This window comes from Leucopleurus acutus (assembly GCF_964270905.1).
Source record: "Leucopleurus acutus genome assembly, chromosome: 4".
Taxonomy (NCBI): Eukaryota; Metazoa; Chordata; class Mammalia; order Artiodactyla; family Delphinidae; genus Leucopleurus; species Leucopleurus acutus.
In genome coordinates this window covers 120,548,212-120,575,973 of record NC_139146.1, presented here as the reverse complement: position 1 = coordinate 120,575,973, position 27,762 = coordinate 120,548,212, and the positions used below count along the sequence as shown (strand labels likewise).

At 36.5% G+C, this 27,762-nt stretch overlaps 1 protein-coding gene across 4 annotated transcripts in view; it reads left to right on the top strand.

Annotated features, from left to right (window-relative positions):
* MAPK10 (mitogen-activated protein kinase 10) overlaps nt 1-27,762 on the top strand; it is a gene marked incomplete at both ends in the record, with an annotated part of 166,665 nt that overhangs the window by 132,157 nt on the left and 6,746 nt on the right. For all 4 annotated transcript variants that reach the window (XM_082838953.1, XM_082838952.1, XM_082838951.1 and 1 more), the window contains 2 exons: nt 20,529-20,592; nt 22,294-22,371. In XM_082838953.1, coding sequence (XP_082695079.1) covers nt 20,529-20,592; nt 22,294-22,371 — 142 coding nt within the window. The remainder of the gene's footprint in view (nt 1-20,528; nt 20,593-22,293; nt 22,372-27,762) is intronic.

Genomic DNA, 27,762 nt, shown 5'->3' with positions numbered 1-27,762 from the left:
CCTTACATGACTTACAAGAAGAACAAAACTTTGCTCAAACATTAATTCATTTGTCTTTAATTTTAGCAAATTGTTCTACTGAAGAAAAACCTCCTTGATTTCAAATCATTGGGATGTTCAGATTTCACAGAACACCTATGGTTCTCAAGTGTCAAAACTGGAGTAGTTGAATAGTTCATTCTCAGGAGATACCTGTTTTGCTGACTGATAGAGCCTATGATCAGGTTTTTCTTTTCATATATTACCTTGAGCCCTTTAGGAAGTGAATATTGTTGATCTCTTGAATAGAGCACTGAAGGAGAATTCTTTTAAAAATGTGGGAAGGGAACAGAAATTGTTTATTTAGAACATTCCACAGCTGGTGATCTCTGAAAGCAAGAGTTATAATGTCCTGTCAGGTTCTTCCAAATCTATGATTTTTTTTTTCTTTTTTCCTAGATGACTTCTAGTTATTATGAGATCCACCCGCTTAACTCAAGGGAGCAGGTATTTGTGAGAGCGTGTTTTATTTTCTTAATATTTTCATCCTGGAAAGAAAGAGATTACTCATTGTGGCATCTGTCTAAGGTGCCACAAAGTAGTATAATCCACAAACTGTGAGAGAAAAAAAAAGAAAACAAGTAATGCGTTCCCCTGTCAGAGCCACTCCTAAGAGATAAGCAAAGAAGTCAATATCGGAACTTGTAAGGTTTTCTGTCAATGAAAACTTACCAAATTTTATAGTAAGAGGAAGACTAAAGAGGAGGAAAGAAAGGTCGGTCAGAAGAGAGAATCTCTGTTGGACAGCTTTGCCTTGAGATAAGTAGAAGTCATAAAAATGGCTAATCTCTAGGAAACATAACTTACTTGGTAATTTGCATTCCTGCCTTGTTTGTCTACCTGCAATGTTGCTAAAATAATCAAACTAGACTGTTCCCTCTCCACAATTTTTTGTCTGTCCTAAAAGAATCTCCTCTAAAGTACTGTGTATATAAGTTCAAGTGTAGCTCTAAGGCATTCCTGCCCACCCTTGTATCATTATGAGTGTTTTCAATATAGAACCTTTATTGATAAAGAGACTGATACTGCTCTGCAGAGGTGGTGATATTTTCTGAAAGGCCCATATGTTATTATATATAAATACTGTAATTTAAAGGCCACCTCTGTTCTATTCCCAGCAGTAATGCTTATTTGGTGGGTAGCCCTGTTCAAGTTTCTAAATCTGTTCTGGTTTTCTACTTAAAATGTTTTTCTGTCCCATCTTTACCAGATTCAATGAGGTTTAACTGTGTGACGAACTTTTAAAAAGTACATTCTCCTTTTTAAAAAATCCCCCAATACACACATGCCCATCATGCACAGTTCAACATAACAAATTCTTATTTTTTTCGTATGCTATGTTGAGCACTGTTCCAGAGTTAAAGATGCACAAATGAGGGAAACACTTCCCTACCCTGCTGAGCTCATGATCTAGCACTAAGCTTTCTTATTCTGTCATTCATTTACTCTAGAGGTTCCTTGGATGAGACTCTGAGGGCTGGTAAAAAACATACTGAAATTATATGCCTATAATTATGTGTGTATATCTTCCTAGGGATATAGTTCATGGGCTTTATGAGATTTTTAGAGCTTTTACCTCCAAATTTAATTCTTAATATTTAAAAAATGCTAGCCTGATACAGAAAGTTTTGGATGAGGGAGCTACCAAAATATGTGTAATTGACTGTTAGAGTTGGCTATCAGGCATAGACATAGCCAAAAGATTTAATGCACTTCTTAGAAAATCTCAGGTTATTTCCTTGAGGTAATTTTTTATTTGTATAGAAAGATCCTTTCATTTATAAAGGTTCTTCTTTTTTTAGGTAGGGGATGTAAGGAGAAGGGACAGGTAAATATCAAGCACTATGCTTCCAATTTTCATTACGATTTTTAAAATTTATTGAAAATATGAAAAAGATTTCTGTGATTCTAGGCAAGTTAAAATGGCATTTCTTCAAGAAACAGAAATTAATACCAGTGTCTACTTTTCAAGTAGCTAGCTCTTTTCTTGTGCTATGAAACTTTCAAGGCTTCAGTTGACAGGCGGCTCTATAGCTTTATGATGGCATTGTTTTGCATGAAGATCAGACTTCATGAGAATGACAGGTCCAACTTTCCTCATATCTTGCTTCCATTTTGTTTCTCCTAGTTAAGGACTTACTTCCTTTGCACTACCCATTTTTCTCTGCGGTATTTGTCTCCAAAGATTTTTGTTTCTTTATCTGTTGTTTATTGCAACATAAAAGTGAAACAAACAAATGAACAGCAAAAACACATAAAAAGGCCTAATTTCTTCGCTATGCAGGGGGTGATCATAGGGTCAAGTTAATCAACCATCTTGTTTCAGAAGTCATGCTTAGAGCTGGTTATGCTATCAAGGTTAGGAGGTAAATTGAGAAATTTCACATTCTAGGATAGAAGGGAAATAATAAGAAATTACAATCCTTAATGATGCTGAAAATGAATGTGTGGTCATGTGAAAACAAACAGATATTAAACCTGAAAGATGTTTATTTTGACTTTTAAATTAAAACTATAGAGATGAAATCAGCATGTCATCAGAACTGTCCTTAGATCAAAAATTTATGGACTGGACATTTGAGGAGCTGCAGAATCAGAAAAAAGAGAAGCCAGGAAGTGTTCTTGAGTGCTAAATCGTGGTAACCTTCAGATTCAGGGAAAAGGCTTGATATGAACATTTTCTTCCCAAGTGTGGAACCATTGCTTAGGCCCTGGGGCATCCATTACATGTGAGGAGAGGGCAGAATGGATTCATGCAACGATGAGACAGAATATTGAAAAGGTTACACTCCCTTTTTATAAGTCTATTAGAAGTTTATGGTCTTTCACAGAGTATATGCTGTAATAAAATTATTATGTCTCTTTTGAATGGCAAGACAGTCATAAGAATGATAAAAACCACTTCTATAACTTGCTACAGGTTTAATTTGGGACTCACAGGGTCATTTGTGGAATATTGGCCCACAATATCTTGTGAAAGAATGGAATTTTTTGCTTATGAAAAATGCTTTTAATTGATAACCCAAAGAAATTCCCCACAGTTTCTAATTCCAGGGAGGATCTGATTTCCATCTTTATGTGCTTTTCGAAAACTGAATTCTTTTCATGTTCCTCTGAAAGAAGAGAGGGATAAAATAGCTATGCTTCAGGCACTTTTAATGAAAATGTCTTATCTAAGATGTTTGTTATTTTGGACTAAGTCCAGCAGAAAGCATTTTTGGTGACTTCGTTTCATGACATATACACCAGAATGCTGTCATCATGGTACAGCAATCTGTCACCACTTCTTTTTCTGAAGTAGGCTTGCTCATGTTCCCTGTTCCATCGCCTTGTGAATCCTATTTAATCACAAAGAAAAGTTTATTCCTAGCCAGAATTCTTGCACATACACTCACAGAGAAGTTCTTAAGTAATGAGTAGCTCCCCCATGAATAAAAGGCTTAGCAACAAAGCAAAAATTTGACTTGCAATGAGTTAATTTATAATATTGTGGCAAACACCCTAGCTTCCTCAGACCAAGGGGTTCTAGGCAATGGGTGAAGACAAAGAGCTACAGAGTGTGGAGACCAAAATCGTCATATAGGGGTACAGTAGAGCACAATGGAAACCACTCAGGATCCACAATTAGACAGGGACTCAAGGCCTCATCCTACCTTGGATGGGTTCACTTCTTTCATTCCCTAAATTTTTATTGAGCTTCAATTACATATGGCCATTGAGAATTCATTAATTATAATAATAAAAAGACCTAGTTCCTATTATTTAGTTGCTTATAATGTAGTAAGTTTGATAGACAAGTAAATGAGAAGTTTTAACCACTCTGGTAAATTCTATGAAAAGGAGGCACAAGGTACTACAGACGCCAAAAGAATAATGTATTACCCATCTTTTAGTAGACAAATGAGACTTTCAGGAGGAAGAAAAGTCTTAACTGGGATGAAAAGGATGGGCAAGAGTTAGCCAAATGAAATGGGGGTTGCAGAGTAGGATCTTCTGAGCAAAGGAGGCAATGTGTTCAAAGGCCAGGAGAGAAGAGACATCTTCTTGCAGTTAATATGAGGAACTGTGTGAGGTAATTCAACATGACCAAGGAAGATACCAGGTCAGGAAGCACAGAAGGAGTGACCATAGGAATATTAATCAGAGATGTCTGTTTTAGGTAGACCATTCTTTCTGACTGGTTGGGGTGATGACTATTAGAAGAAAGACCAGTTAAGAAGCTGGTGAAATAGTTGAGATAAAAGATGATAAAATAGGGCTTCCCTGGTGGTGCAGTGGTTGAGAGTCCACCTGCCGATGCAGGGGACACGGGTTCATGCCCTGGTCCAGAAGGATCTCACATGCCGCGGAGTGGCTGGGCCGGTGAGCCATGGCCACTGAGCCTGCGCGTCCAGAGCCTGTGCTCCACAACGGGAGAGGCCACAACAGCGAGAGGCCCGCGTACTGCAAAAAAAAAAAAAAAAAAAAAAAAAAAGATGATAAAAAATGAATTTCAATGACAGTGAAGATGAAAAAAGGAATGACAGATTCCAAGATGTTTTTGGTGGTATAATTGTCACAAGTAATTTGCATCTATGAAATGCCCTAACAAGGTTTTAAAAGATAGGATATTATATGTGAAAATGCTCAAATAAACTTTAAAACCACATCATGTTACTAAAGAGGGACTTTTTAGTTTGTGAGTATAATTGAAATAGTTTCAACCTAATGGTTGTAATCTATATGACATGAGATTCTCTTTCTTTTTTTTCATTTAATTTTCATTTTATATTATAGTTGATTTACAATGTTGTGCTAGTTTCAGGTGTACAACAAAGTGATTCAGTTATATATATACATATATCCATTCTTTTTCAGATTCTTTTCCCATATAGGTTATTACAGAATATTGAGTAGAGTTCCCTGTGCTGTGCATTAGATCCTTGTTGATTATCTATTTTACATATAGTAGTGAGTATATGTTAATCCCAAACTCCTAATTTATCCCTCCCCCCACTTTTCCCCTTTGGTAACCATAATTTTGTTTTTGAAGTCTGCAAGTCTGTTTCATAAGAGATGATTCTTAATGGGATGTATGGGATATGTTAGAATCTTGTGAGCAAATTATTAATTAGAAATAACCTTTCATCCTCAGGTGATTCTGTTCCTTACCCAATCACTGCCCCACCCCCTCAGCACTCTGTCCCCACCACAGATACCTTAGAAATTATTACTCTAAGAACAACTTGAGGACAAGGGTTTTGTCTCATTCATCTGCATCATCTGTGTAACTACTTGTTCCTAGCACACTGCAGATTTTTAAAAGAATTAATTGAATTAAGGAAATGTTTTAATCACCTTTGTATTGACTATTTTATTTAACCTTCCCATCCATGTTCCTATTCTGTATTACCCCAGCCAAAAGAACCCCTACCACTACTTCGGGGTACTGTTATTCCTATTGTACAAATTTTTAAAATGACTTTTACACCATCCACAGCCAAAATCCTTGGTTCTAAGCCAGTGCTCATTGAACTATGTCTCAGTATCCTTTAAAAAGTTCTATTATTCTTTACAAAGGGGGTCTTTTAATAATTTATGTAATCATGAAATTTAGAATAGAAATGGATTTACAATAATATTTGCTACTTTTTTTTTCTGTTAACATCTTGTGTATAAAAGTGGTACATGGGGCTTCCCTGGTGGCGCAGTGGCTGAGAGTCCGCCTGCCGGAGCCTGTGCTCTGCAACGGGAGAGGCCACAACAGTGAGAGGCCCACGTACGGCAAAAAAAAAAAGTGGTACATGAACATTTACTTATATAATGTGCTAAGCGTATGGAATCTAGGTAGGTAGAAGGGGCAGTAATTACTAGATTAGCAGAGCACTTTATACCTAATTGAAAAATTGCATTGATCCAAAATCTTTATGTCATGTTCTAAGATTTTCAGAGAGATCAGTGCTAGGAGAGAAAAGAAGTAGAAACTCGTAATTTAAAAAGTGTATATTTTTACACTAATGATGAAAAATCTGAAAGAGAAATTAAGGAAACACTCCCATTTACCTTTGCAACAAAAATACCTAGGAATAAACCTACCTAGGGAGATGAAAGAACTGTATGCAGAAAACTGTAAGACACTGATGAAAGAAATTAAAGATGATACAAACAGATGGAGAGATATACCATATACCATGTTCTTGGATTGGAAGAATAAACATTGTGAAAATGACTATACTACACAAAGCAATCTACAAATTCAATGCAATCCCTGTCAAATTTTTTACAGAACTAGAACAAAAAAATCTTAAAATTTGTATGGAGACACAAAAGACCCCAAAGAACCATTCCCTCTTTCACTTGTGGTGGGAATGTAAAATGATACAGCCATTATGGAGAACAGTATGGAGGTTCCCTAAAAAACTAAAAATAGAATTACCATATGACCCAGCAGTCCTACTACTGGGCATATACCCAGAGAAAACCATAATTCAAAAAGACACATGCACCCCAATGTTCATTGCAGCACTATTTACAATAGCCAGGACATGGAAGCAACCTAAATGCCCATCGACAGACGAATGGATAAAGATGTGGTACATATATACAATGGAATATTACTCAGCCATAAAAAGGAAGGAAATTGGGCTTCCCTGGTGGCGCAGTGGTTGAGAGTCCGCTGGCTGATGCAGGGGACATGGGTTCGTGCTCTGGTCCGGGAAGATCCCACATGCCGCGGAGCAGCTAGGCCCGTGAGCCATGGCTGCTGAGCCTGCGCATCCGGAGCCTGTGCTCCACAATGGGAGAGGCCACAGCAGTGAGAGGCCCGTGTACTGCAAAAAAAAAAAAAAAAAAAAGATACATGAACTGGTTTGTAGGGCAGAAATAGAGACACAGAGAACAAACGTATGGACACCAAGGGGGGAAAGTGGTGGGGGTGTGTGTGTGTGAGTGTGATGAATTGGGAGATTGGGATTGACATGTATATGCTAATATGTATAAAATGGATGACTAGGGCTTCCCTGGTGGTGCAGTGGTTGGGAGTCTGCCTGCCGATGCGGTGGACGCGGGTTCGTGCCCCGGTCTGGGAGGGTCCCGCGTGCCGCGGAGCGGCTGGGCCCATGGGCCGTGGCCACTGGGCCTGCGCGTCCGGAGCCTGTGCTCCGGGGCGGGAGGGGCCACGGCAGTGAGAGGCCCGCGTACGGCAAAACAAACAAACAAACAAAAAAAACAATGGATGACTAATAAGAACCTGCTGTATACAAAAATAAAATAAAATTCAAAAACAAAAGTGTATATTTTTAAATAAAATATTTTGGAATAGAAAAAATACTAAATTTTATGTTAAAATGCAATAGTATTCCTATAATGGCAGTAAAGAATAGGCAAATCAGTTTTCCTTGGTAGAGTTTCTAATTCTGTAACTATGTTTCTTTATTCATTGTGGATTCTTATCCTGGGGCTACTCTACTCATTTACATTAACTAGAGGAGTATGATCTCCTCTGGTTAATGTCTCGTGTGAATTGTTATTGAGTCATGTGACTGATATAGGAGTGCTGAAGGTCTTTTTATTCCCCTGCTCTTTTTGCTTCAGCTTTGTGACTGTAGGGCAGAGGTGCAAATGGCACATGGTCTTAACAGGCTGACTCAGCAATATTTGTGTTAGCTGTGCTGACTTTTCGCCCAGAACGTTTTTCTAGCTCTTTTTTAGCTTATTCTTGTCCTATAATGTATGATTGAGGCTAATATGGCCTTTTGCCATGGAAAGTCGCAGTAAAATCTGTTGCTTCTCAGAGTTTTAGGTTAACATTTTTTTCTTTAGAACCTTCCACATGCCATCATCATATCACATATTATGCTGAAATAATCCATTTTTAGGTCTATCTCCCTGACTCCACTGCTCTAATATTCCTTGAGAGCAGAAATTCTGCTTTACCTACTGAGTGCATCTGTTTGGTATCTTTGTCGTAAGCTAAATTGGTCGCAAGTCACCTTTGCCGCAAAAGATAAAATAAGTGGTTGACAGTTTGGTTGAGAATTTGGTTTCAGTGCCAGTAACAGATAATATAAAAGAGGTGGCTAGTAATTCACAACAGTCTTAGAGAGCATTAATTACTGATTCTTTAAGTAATTCAAATAAAACAACTTGTTCGCTAACGCTATCTTTACCAAATTTATTGCACAATATTTGAAGTTGGAAGCAAAAGAAGAATCAAGATCCTTCCATCTCCCTCCAACCCAAAATGGTTACCTGATTCATGATGATTATGTTTCCTAAAAATGGTGAAATTTTGTTGTTGTTTGATAGTGGAGAATGAGATGTAGACAGAATTTTGGTATTTGGCACAGAATCTGACTTAGATGATTTGGTGAAATATAAGGACTGGGTATGTAACGGAACATTTAAATGTAGTCCAGATGTGTACTACCAGTTATACACATATTGATAAGAAATAGTGGCCTCCCTTGTCTGTTTGTTTTATTTCCAGGGAAATCTGAAGAGACTTACAGCAGATTTTTTTTTTAAATCATAAAGATATAAATCCACATGGCTCCCTCCATTATTTCATTTAAGTCTTTGCTCAGATGTTATCTTCACAAAGAAGGCTTGTTGAATATTTATTGTATGCTATGTAGAGTGTTAGGCTCTGGTGAATGAAGATACAATCTTTGTCCTCAAGACTTTGTCCCCACAATCTTGTGAGAAGTAAAACCAGTAAATGTTGAGTGATAAGTAGTCCAAATTTTAAGCTTATTGAAGCACATAGAAAAAACTCAACTCAGTAATGTGAATTAGAGCAGGCTCCTTGAAGGGATTAATATCTAAAAAGAAACATGAAAGATACAGCAGGAATTATCCAAATGAAGGAAAAAAAGGCAGAAGAAAGTGTTGTGCAAAAAACTCAGAGTTGGGCTTCCCTGGTGGCTCAGTGGTTAAGAATCCACCTGCCAATGCAGGGGACACAGGTTCGAGCCCTGGTCCGGGAGATCCCACATGCCACAGAACAACTAAGCCCATGCGCCACAACTACTGAGCCTGCGCTCTAGAGCCTGCGAGTCACAACTCCTGAAGCCCGGGTGCCTAGAGCCCATGCTCTGCAACAACAGAAGCCACTGCAATGAGAAGCCCGCAACGAAGAGTAGCCCCTGCTCACCGCAACTAGAGAAAGCCCACGTGCAACAACAAAGACCCAACACAACCAAAAATAAATAAATTAAAAAAGAGAGAGAGAGAGCTAAAAAACTCAGAGTCAAGAGAAGGTTGGGAGAGCTGCAGATCTTTGGGGGTTACTCAATGGAGAAGGGTAAGGAGAAATTGGGGCTGGCAAACAGGGACCAGGTAAGGAAGGAAAACATGATGGAGCATGCACTCTATCCTAAGGGTGAAGGGAAGCCATTCAAAACTACTATATATACAGTAAATAATATAAGGATATATTGTACAGCACTGGGAATATAGCCAATATTTTATAATAACTCTAAATGAAGTATAATCTATAAAAATTATGAATCACTATGTTGTACACCTGAAACTAATATCATATTGTAAATCAACTATACTTCAATTAAAAATAAAAAAAACCTAGCAAGCAGAACAACAGCATTATCTGATTTGAACTTCTGAAAGATCACTCTATATGCAAAGTGAGACTGGAGTAGAGAAAAGGAAGATGGAAGGCAGGGGGATAAATCTGTAGTAACATAGGTTAGAACTGATGGTGGCCTGAGAATAGACATGGGCAAAAGATTTAAGAGACTTCTAGAAGCTAGCAATCAACATGACTTATAAATGATTAGATTTAAGGTGTAGGGTGGTAGGATTCAAGGATTACATAGCATATAGTAGTTGGTTAATAAATATATGTTAAATGAATGAATAAAAAAAAGATTTATGACCTGGACACTGGGTGATTGATGGTGCAATTACTCAGCCTTTTCAATTAAAGAACCATAGAAAAATTTAACTTCCAAAGAACAGTAAAGAGAATTTCCATTTTCAAGTAATGATTAAACTTTTAATGGTATAAAGCTAATAAATTTGTGACCTAATATCTGAGAAAGCTGTAGAATAGAAGAGAAAAATAGAGAAAACTGAATTTAACTTCCTTGCTAAGCTATTGGAACATTATTAAATTAAGTTTTTAAATTACATTCAGTTTACATTATAGTTACAATTTGCATTACTAGCTTTAAAAATTTCCTCTGGTCACTTAGTGCTGTGGTGTCTCCAAACAACATTAGTGCTTTCCAAATGTAACAAAGTATAGTACAATGTTTTGCACATTGCAAATTCTCAAGAGAGGTGTGTTGAATTACCTGTTATACATTTGAAATTAGTTTCCTCTGGAATAAAGCAGCATGTGAAACTTTTTCCAGATAATTAAGACTCATTGCAAATTAAGTGACTTGCCCAAGGTCACTTGTCTTCCTAGTATCAGAGTCAAGGGTGCTCTGAGTTCCATGCTCTTTCCATTGTTCTGTGAGGAGTTCTGTGACTTATTCAAGAAACTCAGAGTTCTCCTCTCTCTCTTTTGACAAAGGCTGAATCTGATTAAGAGATACAAATCTGGTGTCCACTTTGATTATAATCCACAAATCTCTCTGTTCCTGTTCTTCAAAGCCATAGCACAAGATGATTTCTGTTTACAAAACATTTTTTTCTCCCAAGAAGTAGATATCATTGAAGACTGAGAGGAAATCATTTACTTTCTCTTGAATATTTTCTCTTTTATCTATACACATGAAGCATATTTAGGCAAATGACAAAACTTGCTTTGATTACTGTATAGGAGTTAGAACAGGGGTCGTAATCTTGGCTGCACATTAGAATTACCTGGGGAGTTTTAAAATATCCTGATGCCCAGATCTCACTCCAGGCCAAGTAAATAAAAATCTCTGGGGCTGGGATTCAGGCATCAGCATTTTTAAAACTTCCAGATGACTTCAACATGCAACCAAAGTGGAGAACCCATGGGTGAGAGTAATTTGATTAAAGTGATGAACTCATACTTAATGTTTGTCTTTTTTCCAACCACAAGGTGGCAGCATCACAATACAGTGCACACACTGGCCTTTCTATTGAGTGGACTTTGAAATTTATATCCGTAATACTAATTAATAGCATTGTGAGGGTTCCTCCAGCTAGAGACAGCATTGACTTTTTTCCCTGTTGTTCTCTGTTGCTTTGGTTGGTTAAGACGACTTTTAAATGTACTTATTTCAACAGGTTAAATTACCATGAACTATATTATAAGCTATAGTTGGGTGGAAAATGCAAAAAACATGGATTTTACATTCAGATAGATTTGGGTTTAAATGCTGTCTGTGCCACTTACTGATAGGTTGTGTCATTTCTTTGTACTTCAGTTGTATGCCTAGAAGAGGAGGGTTGTTATATGGACTAAATGAGATAATATATGAAAATCAACTTTGTATGTATGGTACTAAGATTCTGAAGATGTCGAGGATGAAAGTGATAAAGCTGTAATAGAATCAGTTACACAAAGTCCAGAAAAACCCAGTATACAGTTGTTTTTTACATATGGTCTTTCTTTTCTGCATGTGGGTCTCTTCTTTTCCTGTGTGTGTCCTATCTTTCGGTTTCCACTGGTGATTATACAGATAAACATGCTCTAGCTGCCTTCATTTTAAAGAAGAATCAAAGTTGTTATTTTTTTTTTTTACTACACTATTAGCAATGGAAGTACCTTCCACCTTTATAGCCAGGTTTCTGTAAAGAATTAGACTTTGTTTACTCACAATTACTCTAGTTCATTTCTCAAGCCTTGAAATTGCTTTCTCTAAGATCACCAGTGCCCTCCTAAGGCCCAAGTCCAAAGAATATTGGTATCTTGTGCATCTTTGCCATTTGAATAGGCTGAAAATGTCCTCCTTTCTGATACATTCCCCACTGATTACTGTGGTGACAGAATTCCTGTTCTCCAGTCAGCAGTGCTGTCTGAGTTGTTTTCTCCTCCCTTAGAATTGGGGATCCCAGGAGTCCTCTCCTATAGCCCTATTTTCTTTTTTCCATGGGAATTTTTGGTATCTTTGACCAACCCTTAATTTTAATTACTACAAATGACTTTCAAATCTATGCATTGTTACATATGGCCGTCCTGAGTTCCAGATCCATAAATCTAACAATAACTAGCATTTAGATTGGTATCTCAAAATTAACATGTTGAATTTTGAACTGGACTCATATCCCCTGTCACCCAAAACCGACTCCTTCTCCCCGCCACATCACACCTTTCAAACCATGGCGTTACTTTCCACCCAGGTGATTGAACCAAATCCCTAGGAGTCATTCTACATGCCTCCCTCAGTCCCCTTCAAATCCAAATTGCCAAAGCTTCTCAGTTCTTCACCACCCCCTGCAAAATACTTCTCAGTGGTGTTACCCAGTCTCATAAGTAGTCCTAAGTCTCATAAGTTGTCATTAAGTCATATTTCTTACCTCACACTTCCTCTTTCACACAGGTCAGTCTGACTTCTGCACCAAAACAGTTCTCGTTAAGGTCATTAATTGTAGTGTCATTCATGTTTCCCTGTCCGTCCTCCTTCCCTCCCTTACAGGATGCCCCCAAGAACACTTCTTCGAATGATCACCTGCACATGAATCCCCTTCTTGGGCCCTCCTTGGGGACCCAATGCAAGATAACTTAAAAAAAGAAGAAGAATTAATCAGATTAGTTTCCAGAGACAGATTTTATTAACCTTTTATCCCCCTATTGTGGAGTACTTTCAACTCATCAGACTTTTAAAGGGCATTTGCTTCATCTGTAGTATTAGATAGTTTAATTTCTATTCAAGAGCACAGACATACTTCCTAAAACCTGTGTAAACAATTTTTAAAAATCAACTGATGTGTATTACAAGTTTCTCTTTGTCTACTTTTAGAGGCAATTAAATTTTTGGTGATTGGAAACCAAGTCATTGTTTACTGCATAGTAAGGTCACAAAATAGAGAAACATTGTAACACTGAAAAATAACTATTTTTAGTCAATTATTTTGATGATTGTATGTATTGCTATTATACTTTTATTAACTTGGCAGATTGTTGGTAAGACTGTTAAGTGAACATTGAACCTCATTGTGGATAATGAACTGTTCTTGGTACTACAGAGAATATAAAGTTTTAGAAAAAAGTAGAACATACTAAATGGTGTCATTAGCCAAATAAAGAGAGAAAGAAAGAAAGAAAGAAAGAAAGAAAGAGGCAAACAAACATATTTAGTGTTATATAAAAAATTATTCTATATAAATGTTTATTTTCCAATCAGGAGGTTAAAATTTTAAGATGTTCTATTCATCAGAAATTTTAAATACTTTTGGAGAACTTATTCTATATATGTAGGGTCAGGGAAATTTAAAATTGAATTTTGCACGTTTCCTTAAACAGATTTTGTGATTTAACTTTGTATTAAAATTCAGTCTTCTTGGTTGAAGCCTTGGTTGAATCACACATCTTTTGGCAATCCTCAAATTGCAAAGGTTAATAAGAAAAAACAAAGCGTGTTTCAATAGGACATAATATCATTTTCTTTGATCCAGCTGCTGAATTAATAGAGAATGCACAAACAGAAAGACAATGCTATTTAAAGCTTTCATTGGCATTTTCAACAAGACTGCAAACACACACAGAGAAAAAGTAGAACAAAACCATATTGTATGCTTAATTAGGATAAAAGAAACAGAAAACAAACACCAACATCTTGATGATTATCATATGGTCAGAACATGACTGATATGGAAAAAATGTTAATTCAGGGCTCAAAGATGAATAAAAGGAACAACTGTACAATTTAGATTTTTCATATCTGGTTCTCATCTCTTTCATATGTGTAGAGGTCCTGATGTTGTCCAAAATATTTTAACAAAAAGCATTTCAGAATATGTGTTGACTGCTTGGGTGATAATTGCCAAGTGTAGCTACATGTGTAGACTGACAGAAAATTGGAGCAGAAATCAGAGTGGTAGGCTCAAATTTGTCATTAATGAAAATCTTTTGTGAGTGTTGAATTATTCAGTTTAGCACGTCTTTAACCCTAAGATTCCTTCATTCCATCTTTTCTTATAAGAAATCATACATTTTATCCCTAAGTCTGCCACTAATTAACTCTATGACCATGGACAAATCACTTAATGATCTGAGTTTTCATATTCTCATTTGCAGATTGAACAAGGGTGGCACTAGATAATCTCTCAGATCTCTTCCACCACTAACATTCTATGATGCTGTTGAAAACAGGATTATCTTGAAGATTAAGGAAAGAATAAATTCATACATTTTACTTAGTAAAGAAGTATCACTTAAATATATGATATAAAATGAAGTCGCAAGAGAGAGCAACTTCCACCTTGGGAGAATCAATTAGGAATTTGAATAGGTACTGATTAAAAAGATCTTTTCATCAAGAAATCAAGTCCAGCAGTAAGAACTCAAGAGAATGCCCCCAAAAATCCATATTCCTCAATCCTAATTTTCTTATGTAGAACTGTACTCTTTTATGTATTTTTTTGGCAAGAGCCATATTTTTTATCTGAGTTTTACATTCCTAAAAGTGGAGAAAATGGAAGTAAATGCTAACATGATGTCCTAGAGCAGGAAAGGATACAGCTGCAATTGTTGAGACGTCAGTGGTAGAAAAGTGCTGTAATTCAGTTGTTTTCTCCATCCTCCCATTGCCATATAACTTAGATCCCTAATATGCATGTTTCAACATTGCCATATAGGATGCTCACATAATTATCATCCCAACACTTATAAGAGTGAAGGAGCTGAGAGCTATTAATAACTGCAAGGACAGCAAGTACAAACTGGAACTGTTTTGGGCAAATTTAGACATACAGTCACCCTATTTGCTTATTTTTCTATTTCTTGTTTTATAAAGATTTTGATTTAAATATTGTTTAGATACTGTTTCATTATCCCTTATTTTAGATTCAACTCAATTACTATTTGCTCTGAATTATTCTTTAAATTCTTTAAATTAAATTAAACTTTTAGTCAAATTTCTATCATTAATTAGCTATGTGACTTCAAGATATTTTTTTTTAACATCTTTATTGGGGTACAATTGCTTCACAATGGTGTGTTAGTTTCTGCTCCATAACAAAGTGAATCAGTCATACATAAACATATGTTCCCATATGTCTTCCCTCTTGCGTCTCCCTCCCTCCCACCCTCCCTATCCCACCCCTCCAGGCTGTCACAAAGCACCGAGCCCATATCCCTGTGCCATGCGGCTGCTTCCCACTAGCTATCTACCTTACTACGTTTGTTAGTGTGTATATGCCCATGACTCTCTCTCGCCCTATGTGACTTCAAGATATTTTTTAAAAATTTCTTTGAATCTTAGTTTCCTGACCTGAGGTTTGTAAGGGTATATATATAAAGAGCCTAGCATATAGTATCTTCTCTAAAAAAGAAAGTGGCCTCCCTTAATTGGAGAAGAGTGTTCTTCATTTATCAAGCGCTCAAAGATAGTTGGGAGAGCAGATCTAAGAGCATATAACTACCTTTTTTTATTTCAGTGTCACAATCTGTTCTGCAGTTCCTTTTTGTTTATTTTTTTATTCATATCCCATATCCATGTTAGCATTGAAGATATTTCTTCTGTATTGTTCCAGTGTTTTAGGTGCTTGCTCATATTGATGTCCCCCACCAAAAGCCGACCTGGATCTTTCTGGGTGTGGTGGCAATTCTGAGGTTTGGAAACCTTTGTGGATTTCAGAAGCATGTTTTCTATCATGCCTTTCTGGTGCCTTGAAAGCCAAAAGCTTTATTTGTTTCATTTCCAAGAAACTTCCAATTCCTATTTTTGAAACTCTGATCACTTCTATAACATTGTAATATTCTCATTCTCCATGATTTCTGTAAATGTTCCTTTCTCCTCCCCCTCATCCTCCTTCTTTGACTTATCTTCCTCTGGTCAACCTTTAAACTCTGGTGTCTGTTAGGGGTCCACTTTGGCCCTATACTCTTCCTACCTGCATACTCTCCATGGGTGACCTCATCCACTGCCATGATTTCAGCAAACACCTCTTGCTGATAGTCTCAAATCTATACATCTCTAGTCAACAGCGTTCCTGTGAACATCAGATCATATATTTGATTATCAAATAGACATCTCTGCCAACATAGCACTTAGGCTCATTTCCCTTTTTCCATTCTATATTTTTAGTTGGCTCCACTAGTATTGCCATTGTCCAGCTATTCAGCTTAGAAATCTGGGAGTCATTCTTCTTTCCCATCATCACATTCAATCAAAAACAAAATTCTACCAATTTTATTTATTAATATTTATTAAGTATTCTTGAATCCATATTTTCTACCCATTTTTACCTTCCCTACCCCAGTCAGACCTTTTAATTTTTTTCTAGATCATCCAGCAGCTCCCTGACTCTTCTCTCTGAATTCAGTTTGTGTTTTTCTTCAATCCGGCTGTAAATTTGACCATACCATTCTATTGTATTCTTCAGTGGTTTCTCCCCCATTATGAAGAAGTCTTCATTCCAATCATGGTAACCAAATCCATCCTTGATCCAGCCTTTCCCTGACACATCTACTTCTCTATTCACGGCTCTTATCTCTTGTCACTTCTGACCACATAAGTTATAATTCATAATAACAGAACTGGTTCCAGTTCTCTTTGCATGTGTGTGCACTGGAGCAGAGAAGCACACCTCCCACCAATACCATCACCAACCTCACCACCACCACAACTACAACCACCACCACCATTCTATTCTCTAGCTTCTGTGGCCTAGAGTCATCTTTTTCTCTCTCCCTTTTTATCTTGTCAATATCCAAGACATCTTTTGCTCACTGAACTAGTACAGGTTTTACCTACTCCAAAAAGAAAAAGGTTTTGCTACAGTTCTGTTACAGTTTCTTCACTCTGCTCCCATATACCACCTACATATTTCTTTTTTTTATCATGTTGTATATTAATTATCTGTTTTGCATAAGTCTTACCCCACTAAATTGTGAGCTCCTTGAGGTCAGCAGTAACATTATTCAGTTTTGAAATCTCAATTTCTAATATAGCTTAGCATATACTAGGTGCCCCAAACCTTAATTGAATGAATGAATTTAATAAATAAATTAATTAATTCTAATATTTACTAAATCATAGTGACTCGTATTTGGCCATGTGTTTATCTTATTTAATTGAAACAAATAGTGTATGTATATATGGTGCCATCATAAAGCACATCTAATCCATTATTGTTTATGCAATCCATATAAATTCCTCTAAGAATTTAAATCAGGGAAGTAGAGCCCAAATCTCCCAAAATAGTAGAAGGGGAATCTCCAGTCTCGAAGAATATTCAAAAGCATGCAAATCATAGGCTCTAATAACTCTCCATAAATTATTCTTAATTTCTTCTCACCCTTAATTTTCTCACATCTCAAATTTTTCTAATCTACTAAACTCTCCTAAAATACTCTCTGGGGCCCTTCTCATGATACCCACTCCTCATTTCTTTTTTATTTAGACTGTTACCTAGCAAGAGAGAATCCTTTCTGTTTAATAAAGTGGGGAAAAGGAACAACAGACCAGTAGACCACTAGCTTCTCTTTAGCAGGGAGGGGCAGAGAGTATTATAGACCACTGCATGTGACAATTGCTGACTGAGCACATATATATATGTGTTTGAATATGACAGTACTCTCTTTGGATTATTGGTCAATTACTATTTTATATTCTTATGTAGAAGACATCTTTATGTGAAGTACTCTTCCACTGCAGGTGATTGAATCCTCTCTTTAAAAAAAAACAAAACCCAAACAAACCCTGAACATGTACCCCTTTCAACCATAACTATAATGCAAGTGTGTTTAAAGCAGCCCATTGGTTTATTGAAAGGAGAAATCTTGGACTCAGTACTTTGCTTTCTTTCTTTGTAGCTTGTGGTTAGAGTCTATTACTTTGTGCTTTCTACATCAGCAACAGCTCTATGCTGAAGCTCCAAGGAAAACCTCTCTCAAATAGTTCTGTTGCAAAGAGAAAATAACATTTACGAACTTTGACAGAAACTATACCCTTGAGCCATGTTTAATTTTGAAACTTGAATGGAAAAGTCCACTGCAAGGAGAAGTCAGCCACACAGGATCCTGAGCTGAGTCTATTGTTAGAAGAGGCGCCAACAATGCACAGAGCTCTGGGTGGGGTGTGAGCTCTGAGAGCTGTGCACACTGGTCTGCGGGGGACCTGGACAAGGCCCACTTAGATGAGGACCTCACCACAGCTTTATACAAGCTCAGGAAGAGGCAAAGCAGAAAACCTACCACTTGGTGAAGCATTTTTACATAACCAGAGTTTGGCTTTGCATTAGCTTACTTAGATGACAGTTTCACAGATTTTCAAAAATAACTTTGTTTTACTCATTCACTCATTAAATCATCATATTCCTATAATTGGGAAGTTCTTCATAGTTTGCGGCAGAAGGTCCTCCCTCAGTCAGGTCCTGGGGGCAGTGCTCGATCATCCCAGTGCCCTTAACTTTACATAATCAGTGTTTCTGTGTCCTCACTAGTGTCATGGGGTAGGGTGGGGTCTTGTTCTGTTTAGTTCTTTCAGTAAAGGCTACTCAGTCAGCCACATCTGAATCCCAGTAGCTGGTTTAAAGCCTTCTGTCCCGGTAGCGATCACTGGTTTTAAAGGAATGTCTGGCCTCATCAGTAGATGTTTCTCAGTAATTCAGTATTGTGTTAAATTGCCCTACCACGACTAATCAAAGTCTTATATTTTTATATCCAACTACTTCTGTAGTATGTGAGGCTGCCCCAGCATATTAGGGCTAGGATGAGTATTCATGTCTGTTGTGATTCAGGCTACCAGAGATTCTGCATGCAGTAAAGAAGAACCATTGTGGTATTAGGGTACTGCTCCCAGGCCAAAGAACCTCCCACAGAAGTCAGAAGCTGTCTCTGAAGATATTGTCCGATGTGTTCCTACGACAGCCATTTTTGAGGGATGCTGTCCTAATAGACCTGAGTCACTTTATTGAGTAACTGTTAGTTTCTTACAAAAAATGGCTGCTTTTGGAGTGTTGGACAGCATGAATTCTGGGACCCTGTCTCATGACACCAGACATTTCGTAGCTCTTCTTTGCCCTGAAGCCATTATTAGCCAATATACCTCCTCAACTTATCCTCTCTCACCTCTATTTTTCCAAGAGATTTTTTTCTTTCCGTGTTACTTGAGCTGAGTTGGAGCTACTCTATGTCACCGTGATAGATTTCCCTAGGTCCAAACATTGGTAGGAAGAGGTCAGGGAATCTATCTGAGACCTTCCTTCCTGGAAGGCACCTAGGTTTGTGAAAATTTCTCTTTTTCCACGTCCAAATTCCTCATAGCAAGAGGAATGCTGATTCAATGTTAGACTAAAGGTCCTGTCACATCATTTCTCCTAGAGAGGGTTAACTCAGGGGCCACTCAGGGGTTCAAGGTGACCCATCTCTCTAGACAACTGGCAGCTGCTTCTGCCTGAGGGGGGAAAATATCTTAAATCATTTAAATATAAGGCACACAGCTATGTATAAAGATGTTTTATGATGCTTTGCACACACAAAAAATTGATTAGATCTAAATATTTTTTTACACTGGGGACTAGTAGGACGATCTGTTGAGAGGTATTAAAGAGTCTTTGACAAATACCGTATGCTAACACATATATATGGAATTTAAGAAACAAAATGTCATGAAGAACCTGGGGTAAGACAGGAATAAAGACACAGACCTACTAGAGAATGGACTTGATGATATGGGGAGGGGGAAGGGGAAGCTGTGACAAAGCGAAAGAGAGGCATGGACATATATACACTACCAAACGTAAGGTAGATAGCTAGTGGGAAGCAGCCGCATAGCACAGGGAGATCAGCTCCGTGCTTTGTGACTGTCTGGAGGGGTGGGATAGGGAGGATGGGAGGGAGGGAGATGCAAGAGAGAAGAGATATGGGAACATATGTATATGTATAACTGATTCACTTTGTTATAAAGTAGAAATTAACACGCCATTGTAAAGCAATTATACTCTAATAAAGATGTAAAAATAATAATAATAATAAAAAACAAAGAGTCTTTTTCACAGGGGTCTAAAATGGAACAAAATCTTATCAGTCTGGGATAGTTTTAGCAGGGTTCTATTATAGGGCTAGTGAATGGAGGAAATAGCCTCTGGGTCCTTGTAATCAAGTGTCTTGTTTGATTTTTAAAGACTGAATATTAATTGCTTACACCTGAGTTCTGAATCAGACGGTTTTGGGAAGTGAGCTCTCAGGATTTGGATTCTGCTGGCTTATTTGGCATATAAATGAATCCTTCATAAGTTTGTGGGGAAATTTTAACTTATGTACCACTGTAATTACTCCACAATTTATATGAGATTATGATCACCACTAAAATCAATGAATAGCAAAATATTCTCATGCATTGTAAGAGTTTAGTTATTTTTAGTTTATTACAGAAGGTTTATTGTCTGTTTTTATTCTGCAGCCCCCACCCCAGATATACGACAAACAGCTGGATGAAAGAGAACACACCATTGAAGAATGGAAAGGTGACCCTACTGCTTAAATAAGTGTACCTTTTGCGTTACTGAAACTCAGAAAACATCTTTAAGGCTTTTCCTTTTAAAACAATTTAGTAACAGATGATTTTCTAAGTGCTATCCTCTTAGACCATTTTCAAAGCTCCTAAAACTTCATCTGTCTTTTCATACTAATAACAGTATTGCATTTAATCAAGAATGAAAGGAATTAATTACTGACACTTTATAAAAAATAGTACTGATTGTCAAAATATTTGTCATGGTGGAGGGCAAACTTTAATTCAAAATTTCAGAATTAAACATTCCATGTTTATACATAAAATTATTACATAAAATAGATTAAAATTATGCCTGAGATGGTTTTAGTCATCATAGAATAAAAGATAGTGAATATATGAATTCATTCACTTGATTTATAGGACTCGAGAATTTAAATGAAAATTCATGTATCTGAGTGGCTTATTCTCCTTTAAAGTAAGAAAAGAGTAAAGGAATACATTAATTAACTTTTTTTTCAAGAAAACTTTTTCAAACACATACTGCATGATCAAGGTCATAGTCAGGGTAAGACAAGGTAGAGAAGAATTGTTCCACTAACATAAATAACCACAGAGTAGAATAAATATGATAAAGCCAAATGCAGATTGTAACACATGATTAGGTCATTATGAGGAGGAACATAAAGGGGAGATCTGAAGGGAAGAAACATTTGAGCAACCTTGAAAGAATTAATAATTATAAGTTTGGAAAAGAAAAAAAAATTGAGGAAAATACCAGAATGAAGATATAAGAGGAAACCAACCGGTAAGAATGAGCAAAAAGTGTTATAAAGTTAGTAAAGAGAATCCCCTGTTCAAGAGGTCATGTTGGAGAGTATGGAAGAATAAGCACATATAAACAGTAGATCAAGTAAAAAAAAAGATGAGGATGATAGACAGAAAAAGACTTGATTTGATCTAAATAAGGACCAGAAGGCACTCAGGTGTTCATGATTAGGTAAGTGATAGGGTATAAATATCACTTGAGGAGGATGGACATAGACTAAATTCTGAAAAACTGAAGAAATACCTGTAAAGGATGATGATTATATAAATTGTAAGTCATTGCAAAGCACGAATGAATGGCACAGAATAATTTGTGTAGCTAAAAGCTATAAAGTAATGAAGATATACATATTTTTAATTCTAGTAATGAAAAAGCCAGAAATGGATGCAAGTTTGGGAATAAATATAATAATTTTTTAATGTTGGATTTTATGCAAGTTTAGTTTTACAAATCCAAGATTTGAATCTAGCAAAAAGATGAATAAGAGTTGGAAAACTGATAGAAAGTAACAATATAAAGCCACAAGAAGAATATGTGTATCTCTTAGGAAGTGAACATAAAAGAAAAATGGAGGTTCAAAACTGAGCCATTAAAATCCATAAGAGATAAAATTAGAATGCATCAGAAATCTCCCAAAGAATTCAGAAAACAAGTAACGTGTACTCTTCATACATTTTCTTGGTCAAACGCTTTATTGAGCACCTACTTTTGCCAGGCTCTGTGTTATTTCAAGAAAATGTAGAAATAGAAGAGTAAAGAAATTCCACTTGGTTTGTAATTTACTCAGCCCCACCAATATGTTATTACTTGTCAGTAACTAATGAATCTCCTCTTTGGGTTAAGGAGAAAATTGACTTTTATAACACTGATAACTGTTTCTTACAGAACTTATTTACAAGGAAGTCATGAATTCAGAAGAAAAGACTAAGAATGGTGTTGTGAAAGGACAGCCTTCTCCTTCAGGTACTCACTCTCAGTGAATAACCAATAAACCAATACTCGTGTATTTTTCTTGGCCTTAAGGAAAGATTGCGGTCAATAACATTGCCAATAGAGCACATGAACTAATATCACATGACTGTTTTTCCCTCAAATGATTTTAGTTTTATTCTTTTGATATTTAGTGTGGCATTCATTCTGATTATTCTGATTATAATAACCTAGCACAAGAGTTCTTTCAGAACTTATTTTAAGATAATAAGGAATCTTAAAGAAATGTTAACATGGGCTGTTTAAAGGGTAACTGTGCCTCATCAAAATTCAGAACCATAATGCCCTCTTGACCACCGAGTCAATGTAGAGTTCAGGAATCCCTCCAGCCAAAACCTTTTCCTTCATTCACTCTAATGTTTGCACTCTTAGCAAGGTTGATGTAACCATAGTTGAAGCCTTAACCAAGATGAGATCCAATTAAAGTCAGCATAGAAAATATTTCAGTTTGCAATCTACAGAATCTAACACACATTTGTACATATACATATTTTACTGATCTTACTAATGTGCTTTAGAATTATTTGAGGTAATTTACTTATACTTATTAATGCTAGTATATTTTTCCTAAGACTTACACTTTGAATAGAAAGAGAATATCTTTAGATTTAAACACTTAGATCATGCTGGCAAAAATGTAGGCTGCAGATTATTAGTTTAGAGAAAAGTCGACCTGGTGTCCTACCTTTGATGTATAATTTTTTCCCATGCACTTTACAATGTTGTGTTAGTTTCAGGTGTATAGCAAAGTGAATCAGTTATACATATACATATATCCACCCTTTTTTAGATTCTTTTCCCATATTGGTTATTATAGAGGTTTAAGTAGAGTTCCCTGTGCTATACAGTAGGTCCTTGTTAGTTATCCATTTATGTATAGTAGTGTGTGTATATATCAATCCCAATCTCCCAATTTATCCCTCCCCTCCCTTTCCCTCCTGGTAACCATAAGTTTGTTTTCTACATTTGTGACTCTATTTCTGTTTTGTAAATAAGTTCATTTGCACCATTTTTTTTAGATTCCACATATAAGTGATATCATGTGATATTTGTCTTTCTCTGCCTGACTTACTTCACTCAGTATAACAATCTCTAGGTTCATGTTGCTGCAGATGGCATTATTTTGTTACTTTTTATGGCTGAGTAATATTCCATTGTATATATGTACTACATTTTTGTTATCCATTCATCTGTCAATGGGCATTTAGCTTGCTTCCCTGTCCTGGCTATTGTGAATAGTGCTGCAATGAACATTGGGGTGCATGTGCCTTTTTGAATTATGGTTTTCTCAGGGTCTATGCCCAGGAGTGGGATTGCTGGGTCATATGGTAGTTCCATATTTAGTTTTTTAGGGAACTTCCATAGTCTTCTCCATAGTGGTATGGAGGTTACCATGCACTTTAACTTGCTTCGGGAAACAGGTAGAATGAATTAATCAATTCTTCACACTGATAACTGCTCTTTAGTTTGTACCCACAGCCACTCTGATGCCCAAACAGATGCAATTCTTGTATGACCTGCGTTTCTCACCTCTAGATTTGAGGCAATGTCCAATTCTATCTCAAGTCTTCCCTTTCCTCAAAGAGGGTTAAGGGAATCATTGGGGTTGGTAGTCTACCCACCCTATTTATTCAGCCTAGCATCCATATCAATACAGGTCTGTAGAAGCTGCTTCTAACTTACCTGCATGTTCCATCTGCTGCTGATTAAAGAACTCAAAGACTGAATCCTACAGCCTCAAGATACCACCTGCTAAGGCAGAAAGACTCCTTACCTTAAGAATTCCCATAATGGCCAGAACCTATTTTCTTATAATCATTAAGAAGACAAAATACCAGGATCCAGTGAAGGGTGACCTAGCATCTCAGGCTGGGACTGGACAAGTTTAGCAGAGTGTCATCTTTATTTGAAATTATCATGAATTCATCTTTTTTCCTTTTTACAAAGAGCTCAGAATCATGCCACCCACTCCAGAACGCCCTATCTTCTGCTCATCTCCTCCTCCACTTTCCCCTTGGCCCCAACCAGGTCTCCACAGCAACTAATCTGTGATGACATAAAAATTCATAATTCTCTTTTCAATACTTTCACAACACTTCTACAAAAGTCTTCTTATTCCCATGATTCATTTTATGTAAACTGTACAGCTCAGAGTGGGAAAAATGGGATTAGAAATGGTACAAGTGAGATCAATTAATCATTAATTAATGAATGATCTGCCATATGAAGAAAGGTTTAAGTATTTGGTAAAGGAACAAAGTTTGTATGTTATTAAGGCCTAATTCTTTAATCATTAAAACCATAATTCTTATGCAAAAATAAAGTGATTGCATGAAGAAGTTTCTTTTAACTCATTAATGAGGGAAATGGCAGAATAGCAGTTCCATGAAGATATGAGAAATTAGGATTTACATAGTCTGTGGAAAAAAGAACACTGAAATAAGATTACTAAATTAAATCAAAACTTGTAAATGTCCTACAGGGCAACCAGACCTATCTTTGTGGTTATGTTTTCTACCAGGCAGAAAAAAAAAAAAAAACCAGAGTTTCACTTTATCAGCTTTCTACGAGTTTACAGTGTTGTAAAATGTCTGGACCCTAATCAATTGAGAATATTAAGTCCAAAAAGTTATGTTCCACAAAACAGTCAGATGACCCTTAGGAGGGCTTGTTAAAAATTGCTCAAGTATTGGGCTTCCCTGGTGGCGCAGTGGTTGAGAGTCCGCCTGCCGATGCAGGGGACGCGGGTTCATGCCCCGGTCCGGGAAGATCCCACATGCCGCGGAGCGGCTGGGCCCGTGAGCCATGGCCGCCGGGCCTGCGCATCCAGAGCCTGTGCTCCGCGGCGGGAGAGGCCACAACAGTGAGAGGCCCGCGTACTGCAAAAAAAAAAAAAAAGCTCAAGTATGGTATTAAAAAGTTACATGCTCATTTTTTGCACTAATCCCAAGTGTTGGATAATTTTCCCGAACAGTGTCTAAGGCTATTGACATAAATAATTTCTACATGCTCTGAATAGATGAACCTGAGTCCTGACCGAGTAAATCCTTTTTAAGTTTGCAAGAAATACATTTAAGGTGAATAAAGCCGAAGACTAGTTTACAGAGCAGTTTGTTATTTCTGGAATGACTGGAAAATAAACGAATTCCACTACAATATTTAATGATGAATATAACTAGTCATAGAGAAATTAAAATATTGGCCAGAATGCATGAGATTGCTGCCAATTCAGATTCAATTTGTTTAAAATCAAACACATCCTCTCTATTTAGACTCACCCACTCAGCAGTAAATTTTTTCTCAACTTTCCCATTTCTATTAATGGCAGCTCTATTTTCTTAGCCTCCCAGCCTGAAACCCCTGATTGATCTTTTACTCCATACTCACCTTATGACTGAGTCATTTTCTACATCCTAAAAATTTTGTTTGCTGGATGTCTTACATCTAATTACCATGCCTTTCCTTTAACAGCGTTATGATTGAAGTTTTCCTGAAATAATTTTCCAGACTTCAGTCTCTACCTAAGTTGATATTTCAAAACTATAGGTTTGAGCAATAATTCCACTGATCAATGCCTCCAATGGCTTTGCATCACTTATAATTTAAGCCTAGTAACCTCTCCCTGACATGGATAGCCCTCTGTAATCCACGTTTTTCTACCTTTCATACTACACCAATTCTAGGGTCCTGTATTGCCATTGTCTTACTTGACTGGATCCCCACCTTTTGGAATGCTGCCCATTCATAAGTATTCTCTTATTGAATATCACCTTCTTCCAAAATATTTTTTATATCTGTTCCAAAATACTTTTCATATCTTCCCGAAGAATAGAATCTTTTCTTCATATGGGTCCTACTAGTACCTGTATTTTAAACATAGTCTTATTACCTTTATTGATTGAAATTCACTGAGAAGAAAGATGGTATGTATTCACCTTTGTGTATCATGCAGTGCCTGAGTGTTGTGCCTTGCATATAATAGTAGCTTGATAAATATTTGAAAATTGCTGCTCAGGTCCTCCCTCAGCATGTTTCTTGGTGCTATTCCAAAGACAGAATTCAGGACAGGATTATAACTTTAATATAGTATGCGATTCAGTATGTTCTTATGCCAATAAATATTTATTCACCCTATTAATCACCATGAAGATAAATTAACCAAGTATCAGTACATAAATTGTTGCTTTTGGCATTTGCTCATGCTTCAGATATAAAGGTTTGCTGCTTTCAGGTGGTTGTAGAAATGCATATTCCTCAATTTCTTTTGCATGCCTGTTTAGTTTAATATGTTAATGATTAATTATAAAATATGCCATGTAGGCTCTATGTGTATGTGAAAAGACCAAACTATTTTTTAACCATTCCAACTACCTGTAACAATACTAAATTATCTACCTTCTACGCATGCTCTAAACTATAATTGACTGGCTTAAACAATTTATAGTTAAAATGATTATGGATTCAGTCTTTCACAACATGATTTTAAAGGAAAATATTCTTGGCTTAATTTTGAGAAATCATATGTATAATATATATTATATGACATATTTGTGTCTGATGTATTTGTGTGCATCATGTGGAGACATAGAATAGCCATGTGCTGGAGTTGACTCTTGCAGCTCATGAGAGCCACTTGTATACATCCAACTATGAGTTTTTTGACCTCATATTGTAGCTTGAAATCTACCATGTAAGATTTAAGACATAGAAATTGGCTGACTCTACAAATCAAGGCATTCCTCCCCCCGGAGAGCCAATTGTTAAATTTTTATTAGAACACTACTGTGTGTGTGTGTGTGTATGTGTGTGTGTGCATATATATATATATATATATATGTGTATATATATATATATATATATATACACATATATATATATATATATGCAGTAACCTATGCTGGAAAGAAAAAGCAATTACCAAGAAAACTTTTGAAAAGTCAGCTTTTTTTGCATTCTTCATTATATTCACATTTTCTCATTAATGTTGCATATCACATTTTATTTTGTAAATAGCTAGGATGAAGTAATATTACAACATAGACTCCCTTAATATTCAGTCACAACAATGCTGGGAGCCCTGCAGCAAGGGAATAAGTTAATGCGGTTTCTCAGTGACAAAATTGTTCTAATATCCAAACTCATGTTTTAGTGATGCTTTTTAAAATGTAAATAGGAAGTTAAATGTAGGTTTGAAATTTATTGATGGACTTGTATATCAATAAGTACTAAATCTAAACCTCGATACATTTCTAAGTAAATAATTGTACTCCCTTCTGCTATCTGATTTCACTTGAATAGTGATTTATTTTCAATAGTATGGCTGCTTGCTTTCTGAATTGATTTGCAAAGATTGCTGAGGGAATA